General features: G+C 37.7%; 1 protein-coding gene across 1 annotated transcript; it reads right to left on the reverse strand.

Annotated features, from left to right (window-relative positions):
* Positions 1-578: 578 nt before the first annotated feature.
* Positions 579-3,934, reverse strand: nkx2.3 (NK2 homeobox 3). The gene is made up of 2 exons (XM_061232579.1): positions 3,373-3,934; positions 579-2,165 (listed from the first exon to the last, which is right to left on the reverse strand). Exons 1-2 carry the CDS (start codon positions 3,716-3,718, stop codon positions 1,528-1,530), a joined length of 984 nt encoding a protein of 327 aa, XP_061088563.1. The 5' UTR covers positions 3,719-3,934; the 3' UTR covers positions 579-1,527.
* Between the last annotated feature and the right edge of the window lie 6,774 nt (positions 3,935-10,708).

Raw genomic sequence — 10,708 nt, forward strand, 5'->3', positions numbered from 1 at the left:
CACACCACTTGGCACTTGGACAATTAATTCGAGTGTGCCTGGGTTGCCCTTTCTAACCGGTTCCAAAAGGACATTTTTGGTAAATGGCAATAGGCTAACAAAGCGTCAGTTTGCTGAAACTAACGCCGAAATGAGCTTATATTGTAATATTAATAATAGCTACTAATAATAATATTAATGATAATAAAATGTTTAATACGTTATCATCATTTTTCAAAAACACGAATATAACAAGCAAGATTTTTAGGCAATATTACCCTTTTTCGTTTCTTACTCTACATAGATATCTCAGAGCACTAACAGTTCTATTTTGTTTCTCAAAGTTAAAGAGAATGAGCTTTGCAGGCTGCGTAAATATTCTGGGCGCATACAATATTATATATTTACACAGATCGATGCCAAAAACAAAGCACAAGAAGTACAAAAGAGATCCTGCTCTTTGCATTTAATCTCTTTCAATTCATGATCACACATTGCTTCTGTGAGAATAGCAACGAAAAATACAGCAACGATCGTAGAATAGATCATCAGACTTTGGCGCTCAGTAGCGAAGTAGCCTAGGCTATAAATTCCACCTCACATGTTCAGTTTAACGATTTTTTCTTTTCAGATGAACCACTGGCATTTATTTTCACTACGAGCAATACAGTCACACATATGGATTCAGTCATTTTCGCTTCTGATTATCAGTATATGCTGGAAATATGTAAACTATACACAACTCCCTGGATTCAAGTTCACTTGGCAGAATACTTAATATATGTAGCCTAGATGGTATTGCAACATTCGTTTTCGCTAAAACCTACTCACATAAATATATCTTGGTAATACGTTTCAGGCTAAAGACTAAAAAGTACTCTGGAGTAATAAATACGAATATCATAGGAAGCAACCTAATCAGAACCCTACATAACGAGACGAAATAGAACTCACTGTAAAGGAGACTCTGGAAAGCCTGAATTTGTTTGTGGCATAATAAAATATTCGTAAACCATTTCTGCCCTTATAAAAGACGGCTAGATCATGAAATTAAAACAAAGACAGTGTAGATTACATTGATTTTCTTTGGAACTGTAGAAGGTGTGTGGATTTTGTTTGAAGTAATCCTGACATCATTACACCGGTCTTTTGTATCGCAATGACCTTTAATTCCAGAGGTCACAAAGCCCTTGTGAAGTTTACACGTAGAAATCCAATAGTTCACCTACGATAGCAGCACAAAACAGACTGCCTCAATAGTGTTCCGTTTAAATCACGACTCCTCGATACAGTTTTGTGATTTTACTTATCAAATATCTTGAAATATTGCTGACTGTAGTAAACACTTTGCACCGTTGCTTAATGGGCTCATCCATCTCCTAAAAACTTTACTACACAAACAAGAACACTTGTTTCAGAAATACTGCTGACAATGTATATGTCTAACTAACACTTTTAAATATGAATTTCCATAGTAGCTGAAATGAGTTGATCAGTACTGGCGTCAGGTAAATCGGAAACCTTTGCCTGGTTTTGCAACGCTTTTAGCTACCAAGCACGGATGCCGTGCAGTGTCCCTTGGCACGATGAAACCGACGTTCCTTGATGTGCTTGTGGCTGGGAGGAATTGCTGAGGTTCGCAATATTGCCGAGGTTCATGTTCATAAACGCGTTAGCCGTTGTGGCAGAAGGCAGAGCAGGGATACTCGAATAGGTACAGCTGTAACTGGTATTGTATGCCGGGTTGCCGTAAGTATACGCCGGGTAACCGTTATAAGTGTAAGGGTTTGCGCCACAATAGGGCGCATTATAATTCTGCGACCCCCCTAAACAAGGTTTGCCATCTCTGACTAAAACTGGCACTGCAACCCGTCTCGGTGGTGGCGGATGGTGGTGTCCTGCCATTTCCAGAGATTTATCTTGACGTTGTCGTTTGCATTTGTACCTTCGGTTCTGGAACCATATTTTGACTTGGGTAGACGTAAGTTTCAGAGTGCTAGCTAGGTGCTCCCTCTCCGGTGCTGATAGATATCTCTGCTGCTTGAAGCGTCTTTCGAGTTCAAACACTTGGGCCTGGGAGAAGAGGACCCTGGGTTTCCTCCTGGTCCTCTGCTTGTTGGGCCTTTCCGAATCCGAATGCCGGCCGTTCTCGCATTCCTGCGGCTTGGTTACGACGCCACAGCTCTCTGTGATATCAAATAAAAGGGATAGGAAGTTGAAATATGCACAATAGTAGCATAACCTGAATCGTGGTTCCACACATTTGTTTACATTTTGAGTCGTAGACTGTAGGCCCACTTTCAAAGTTTCCAACAGCAGTGTGTCTCCTGCTTTTCATTTTGATAAAGGTTGATATGACCCCATATCGTTGCGGAGAAGACAGGGTATTCTTTGTTTATGTCTGGTCACTGTGTAATTTCAGTTGACTGAATTTGTTTTAGAAGGGGGACAAGGAAACACAACTCATTTTACATCACTGGATTTTCGTGAAGAAAACTTATTTTTAACAGTTGCTGCGCTTTAAATAATTAATTAATAGGCCTACATATACAGTAATAATGGAGCCTACCTTTTTATTAAGGCTAATGTGACCTAGTAACTCAAACCGTCATATTTTAAAATCATATTTAGCCTACTAGCTACCACTTGAAATGTATTATTATTATTATTATTATTATTATTATTATTATTATTATTATTATTAGCTATTGAAATCTGTAGATTCTGATCGTTGATTTTTTTAATGCAAATATTTGTTTCGTACGTTAGAGAATAACAAGTCCTTAAATCTCAGAAGGCTGTTTAAATATTTTCAATTACGAAAGAGAACTCGATAATTTGTCTACACTGTACCAATCGATTATTTACCAAATTGATGCAATAATTAAGCGTTAATAATAATATACGAATATTAAATAATGGTCACACCAATCGTATTCATACAATTTAAACATTTTAATACATTTAATTAATTGAAGGTTTTACTTCATCACGAATAAACGTTTCTTTAGATAAAACATTTGATTGTCAGGGCTGGGTAGGCTATTTGCACTTTATGTTTGCTTACGTAGTCTGTAATAAATGCTACTTCATGGCACTTTTAAACCATATCGCTGTTGTCAAATTCAAATTCAAAGACAGAAGCGCAATATAGCATTCATATATCCATAATACTCTTCATTGCGTAGATAGACTCATGTGTTCCTAACTTCAAAATAGAGCAAAACGAAAAAGTTAGGCTACTTTTTAACAGCCACTTTCATCCGCCGTTTTACTTTTAATTATTTTTTTTACAATGGGTACTGACCCAGTTCTATTTTCGTTTATGAGCACAATAAGCATTGTTCAAGGGAATTAAACATTTTTTAGCAAAAGCGTAAAATGGTGACTCACCAGTGTCCGGGTCCTCGATATCAGCCTCTAACTTGGGGTCAACCAAATGTTCTAGTGCCGATTGAACGAATATCCCTGCGGAGAGGCTAGCTTCACAAAGGCTGTCCCGCACAGGCATAGAATTGAGGTAAGACATGTTGTCCTCCCCGTCTGAGAAAGCAGGGCTCTCCCGTGCCGCGAGCATGCACGAAGGGGGCGGTTGATAATGTTGCTGCTGCTCTAGCAGATCCCGATGCAAGTGGGCGCGCGGTTGCTCGAGATGAAGGTGCGGTTGAGACTGCTGCTGTTCCAGCTTCAGTATGTCTTTGACTGAGAACGGCGTAGAAGTGACCGGACTCGGAAGCATTATTCCGTCCTTTTCGGTTACATTAAGGAAATTACCTCCGCTGATGTCCAGTTACGTAACATGCACTCAGTTGAAAGAATAATTGATTTAGATGGCGAGTAATTTCATCTTCTAGAAAATCGCCTGCAAAAAGATTGCCATGGACCTTGCGTCTTGGCGTACATCAAGAGGGAGGTGCGCGTGCTTCCTTTGACAGCCAATGCCTGTTTTGTTAGTGGAAACTCTGAGAGGCAAACAGCTCCTCTCCTCGTCTGTGATGTCACTGTAGTGGGGTGGGACACCATGGTAGAGTGACACCAAAATTAGCCAGTTCACATACTATTGGACAGGGCGAGGGGAGTTACGAAATACTTCGATACCCGACTTTGTTCAGTAAATCAGTTCGAATTAATATGCGAAATAAAATGAGAAATTGTGGATTTGTTTTCCTGTGTCGTTAGGGCTACTTCATTGTAACATTCTAATTATAGTCGTGAAGACACGTTACATTTCTCAGACATTTTTTTTTCTCAAAAAGCAGGATGTGAGCATTCCCTGATTTATTCCACCATTTAGCTAACTCTAGGCCTTTCTCAAAATATTCAAGATGTGTCTGAACGTTTTGGACCTCAGGAGATACGCATCATTCGTCGCGGTGAGAGAGTATTAGCCTACACAAGACCATATTTTTAAAAATAAACAATCATTGATATGGGGGCTACTGGCATTCTGTTAATATGGCCCGTTATTTATTTGTGCTTTTAATAGCTTACACCAACCAGAAGTACATGCGAATTCCTTGAGAAGCAGCTAGTATGGAGACGTGTATTAGGCCCATCGCACAACTGGCAATACGGTAGTTGTATCACATTTTATTCAATATTTAGTATCTGTAACAAATGTAGGTATGTGATAATTCATATACCTTAGTTATTTAACTTCGCAATTTTCTGTGTACAAGTAATTAAAGCGTGCTATTTCAGTCACGAGGAAAGCAACACAAATACGCATGCGTGTATTAATTAAACTAGAATAAACTGATAAAATCACAGACTAAAATATATATTTATGAGGTGGATTGATATTACTATAGGTCTATATTTCAGGTCGTTTTTTAATCATTATTTTTTAGCTATAGCTACTTCATTCTTTTTAAATGGAAATCAGTGCAAATGGATACAACTCTATTAAGAACGCGCATCGTATTGACGTTAAACTGTTTAAGCTATAGTTATATATAAGTTTGTGATAATCATGTAGCCTATATGTTGCAGTGGACTATTCCTTTTTTTAAGCCATGCGATTCAAGCGGTATTTCAGTACAAAACATTTATCCCAGGGTTGGTGATTGGTTAAAATGTTCTGTTATTCAAATGTTAAAATGTAATTGAGGTTCTGCACAGGCTATTATGAATGCAGTTTATTTTTTTATAAATATTACAATGTGTTTTGAAGTTAAACAATGAGGTTACATCTCGAAGGGAAATACTGTGATAGGATTGGTTCATAAAATGCAATTAGCCAAAACAGACAGATTACTGATTATAAATAGTGAATATGATTATGATGATTATTATTAGCTAATATTATTATCTAATAATATGTGTCATTACTGGAATTGAATGAAAAAATAATTCATATTAAGAAATATGGCCGTTAATGTTATAATGAACACACTTATAACTAGGTTGCTTATAAATATTTCTGTATTATAATTCATCCTTATTGTCTTAAATGAAAGTAAGCCTATTCCAGAGAGAGTTATACTTGAAGTACAATGGAAACTTCAAGGACACGGAGGTTGGTCGTAATTATAAGCCTACCCCACAATTTAGTCTATTTAATTTAAGATATTTAATTGGACTAATTTAGTCCCCTTGTAATCGAAGCCGGGTGTTTTAGTTGAGTGGAAATTCTACGTAGGCCTAAGTGGTGCGCAATTCTTCAGTTTAGTTATTATAGGCTAGTTATTTTCAACGACCGATCCCAGAAAACGTCTTTGATCACTCAAGAGCGTGAGTGCTTATCCGTTGAAATATTGAGAGAAAGTTTTTCATCTAATGAAGTGTGGGAGTGCCTTGAGGAAATGGCTTCGTATTAAGGAGATTAATATTAACCATAATATTAAAATGCTATTCAAATCTTAACGGGCATCATCAAATGGCATTTGGATTGAACTGAGTGTCACGCGCAATGGCCGTCCGTTAGAATATATGGTAGCCTGCTATAGGAGCCAAAGCATTCATCCTACACAAACAAAAGCTAGACATACCGTTTTTGAAATGAAATCATGGGGTCTTATTCACACATTTAGCTGTATTGTGGATATAGGCTAAACCTATTTATGTTGATTGTTACGCATGTGGATAAATTCTGCTTCGCGGCCTCGATAGGAGACTAGGAGGCAATTGGCTATGTTACTGGAATCATTTGTCTTTTTATGTTCCAGATTAAGGTCATATGACATCCTAAGAGTATTTGAGGAAGTGTTCTCTACCAGACATATTCGCTGAATAGATGTGGTGTGGGCACGCGTGGCCAATTTAGCTGCTAAGACAAACTGCGCAGATCCCGAAACCGGCAAGTCATATTATGGAGGGTCAGTTGATTAAAATTAAATGACAAGGCCATGTAGGCTAAGGATTATTTTGCATCATCGTGATCATGCCTGTCTAAATGTAGAATTACACACACAATGTGCAGTGCGAATTGAACCCTTTGCCATGTATTAATACACTGTCCTACATTTGTCCTCGTTGGACTATGTTGACGATTTAACGCTTAGAAATGTTACTGTTCTCTTTCTTTTTCGGCTTGACCTCCTTCTGGAAATATATATTTTATTGAACATTGATTCAGTCACGTTTTGGACGTTAAAGTTGTAAAACTATTGGCATATGGATACAGATAGCTGATGTTTACTTATATGTCAATGTTTAAGTTCGGCTTCTGTAACATTTATACTCGTACTTTTAAAAGTATAATTACTGTAGGTCCATAATTCGCGATGCTGTAGGCTCGAGGACTTTTTCGCCATTATCGTAAGTATATTAATAAACCTGTTCAGACGATAAGCAGGGCCCCAGCAGCAATTAAAATTCCTTGAGAAAACTGATTGACGTTTTTAGCCAATACAATCTGTCGCTATCAGTTTCCGTTTCAGCGGAGCCTCTTTCTGTCCCCGCCACTGTCTTTCCAATCTCCTCTTCCTCGCGCACTGCATATATTTCGTCTTGTACTATTTCCTCTCTGAACGCAGCACAGAGATATGGCCTGGTGAGTCCATTGACTAAAGCAAAGGCCATAATAATGTGTCATTCATTCATGTTACCTATATATATATATATATATATATATATATATATATATATATATATAGCTTAGTCTACATATTCCATATATAGCTTAGTCTTATGTTCCATGTGTTTTATCTAGATGCCCTACGATATTTAACTTTGAACCCTGTCCATGGAAAAGTGTGTGGTACTGCACTGTGGTGTTTTGCTCCACGTACCCCTACCGACGGAATATGATGGGTCTCTTACTCAGGTACTTAGGAGCCCATAGAAAGACTCAGTCACTGCTGTGTAAACTGCCACTTCTTGTAAGAGAGCTACAAATAAGACTGAGGGAGGCTTTGGCGGCAGACTGGAGTGAGGAGTTTGAAAACATGCAGACGCTCTATGACGCATGGACAGTGAGGGGTGTCACACTTATACACAGGGGCTAGTCATCAACCCTTATGGCAATGTGACCTTCATTCTTGCTACCCCCTCCCCTCCAAAACATTTTTTTAAATAGTTACATAAAAGGTAAAATTAAGGTAAACTAACATGTTTTGAGGCATGAATGCAAGCGCACGCGCGCGTGTGTAGCGTATTCGCTTTTTCTATGCTCTTTTTCGCTATTTATGTGAGTTGACAACATTAACAGCCAAGTGACATAAATATTTAGTGTAGGCTATAGCCTAATTAAATTGTAAGATACGTTGTCCGTTCAAGCCATATCCTATAATTTCAGCAGACAAGCACAATATATTGCCGGGTCACGAAACAAGGCCAAGCAGAGACAAAGTCCAAGTAGACCTCTCCCCTATGTAGTTTTTCTAATGAAAGTTCCTTGCATTAAATTTCGGCTTAAAAATAAAATATTTTGATTAGCCTATATAAGGAATTAATCCAATTTTAGGAAAAGCAATCTTGTATTTATTTTCATCTTGTAATATTGGCCTATTTTAGGCTAATATCCTATACGATTTATGATACATTTGGAATCTTTGAAGCTGTTGTCCTCTCCTCAATGTGTTAATAACATCATTTTAATCCCTTGGCCTCAAAATATCAAAATATGAACACGATGTGTAATCTTGTGTTTATTTAAACCTGAAACCAAAACATTGAGCAGATACACTTCTTTAAGATTCATAGGCGCCTGATGGTGAATTATAAAACCAGAGCTATAACTACACAAATCTGTTACCGCAATTATAGCCTACGAGGCACAGTCTTGATCTAGTCTAGATCTTGATCTTGTTCTTGGCATAGAACACACTGGCTTTATGATGGATTAAGTGGTTTAGAATTTGACTTCGTCATTCATTTCCTTGTCAATTTGTTTTAAAGAATGATCAGACTATTGATCAAAATACTTAAAATGTTTCAAAAAAGAAAGTAGTAGCAGTAGTGCCGTAGCATTGTAATCATAACAATATGAATAACAATAATATACACACACATAATAATAATAATAATAATAATAATAATAATAATAATAATAATAATAATAATAATAATATTATTATTATTATTATTATTATTATTATTATTATTATTATCGCCACAAGTATCCTCATCAGCATTATCATCAACATCATCTTCGTAAATACCAGTTATATATCAATATGAATTTCCAAATAAATAAAAAAAACTTTTTTGATTACCCAGGAATTCCTCGCTCGTATTATTTTTTACTACAGCTGTAATTATAATCACTATAAACACGAATTTTATTATGGTGTGCATCCTGGCTCCAAAACAGAGAAAGGAGTGTGGAGAGCAAAATTCTGCTGGATAAAATCCAGACCTCAGTTTTTCTCACCTTATTATCCAACTTCTTTTTACAGCTTTTAGTACTGAGGACTGATTGAAACCAGAACAGAGACGTGCGAGACCTCAGCAGTTCTTAGCTGGGCTTATGAGGAAGCTACATCACAGTCTGTGAAGACGCTAGGTGCTGAGGTTCCCGCCCGCACAACAGAGCACTGCGAGAGCAGTGGTGGTTGCCTCGTGCAGCATCTTTCTCATTCCAGCACAAGGCTATATATTTGGCCTGTCTCACCACTTGGTATTCTGACATTCCAAATATCCATTTGTAACTGTGGATCTCTTTGCCATTGTAAACTTTGACGGACAGCAGTAGAACTGAGGTACAAATGGAAGAATAGCAGTAGCACAACCTTTGATTCCCCAGGTGAACATATATCACGCGATGATACAGCTAGCACGGCTCTATTAGGCCTACAGAGTTTTTTGTGTCTTTTCGTTAGGGGCTGACATCACAAGGCGCGGCCTTTACCAGGATTCCAGAAGACAACAAAAGGAAACGCTACACCTCTTGTCTCCTGTCAATTGTGGCCAAGTATATAGGCGCCAGTGCCAAATGCTTGGGTGCTGCTAAAACCAGGAGAAAGAAAGGGAAGAGAGCGAGACGAGATAATCTCATCCGCTCGCCATCAACAGAGTGCTGTTTAGATTAGAACAGCGTCTTCCTTCTCGGTCTCGAGCTGTATGTCTTCAAATGGGCAATTTGAGAGAGTGAGGCGGGCGGGGGTTTGGGGGGGCGGGGGTGCAACGAGTTTCACTTAACGTAAACACTTCGCTGCACTTATATTTCTTAAACAATGTGTTCTATTATTCTATAGTTTGTTTTTACCATGGTATTTTATATTCAAGGATTGATGACATAAAAACCACGTATAGGCCTAATGGTTCAGTGGCTTCGTTAATTAGGCTAATTAATTAATTAGTTAATACATTCGTTAATTGTATTGTTATGCAAAACTACTGTACGCTAGGCCTATTTCAAAGATACATGGATTTGAATTCAATCAATCGAATCGAGATCAGGTATGGTTACCAAGCATTGTCAAACCCTTGTTATATCATAACGCACCTTTAATCACTGAAACTACAACACGCGTGATGAGCCTCCAGACCGCGACTCTACCGATATCATGAATGGCCTCTGCGTAAGTATGTCCAGAACTTCCCATGCATTTCACAATGCGTGGATTGACTTGGTTAAATTTACACCATTACCTTAGGGTTTATGGATGCATTTCATAATACAATTGGATAAAAAATAGCATATTTAATGTCAGCACATTGGTGTGGGAGTAGGTCTTCCCTATCGTGTATGGCTGTACACACAGTCCATCGTCCTTCATTGAATCTGTTTTTAACTTGTCACATTTTTTTAACCTTCATTTAAATAATGGTTCTTGTTATCTTGTGGACTATATAACGCTGTGTATGTGGAAGGCTTACTAAGGCCTGAAGAAGGAGTAAGGGACGCTCTTATGTCATTTTTTTATTTTTCTCCCCCAAAATGGGTTGCTAATTAAAACAGAATACAGAATACTCTCTACCATGCTATACCAAGGTATGTTATTTATTCAGCACAAATGCAATTGTCTCATGATTGTAGAGACATATTCTTTGTAAATAACAGGCTTTTAACAAATACAATAACTCGAATATGCTTACAGGTGTGTGTGTGTGTGTGTGTGTGTGTGTGTGTGTGTGTGTGTGTGTGTGTGTGTGTGTGTGTGTGCTTTCACGTAGATTTTACGGTACACTGTATTTTCACACGGCATTTCACTATAAATTAAGTTTAATCATAATCGTAAACGTTCTGAAAGTAGTCGCTGGTAAAATGGCTTGACATTATGCGCCTACATTACATTATGCGCGAACAAAAAAAGTTGATGATTGGCACCTTAAATAATACAAT

This window comes from Conger conger, chromosome 2 (genome assembly GCF_963514075.1).
Source record: "Conger conger chromosome 2, fConCon1.1, whole genome shotgun sequence".
Lineage (NCBI taxonomy): Eukaryota > Metazoa > Chordata > Actinopteri > Anguilliformes > Congridae > Conger > Conger conger.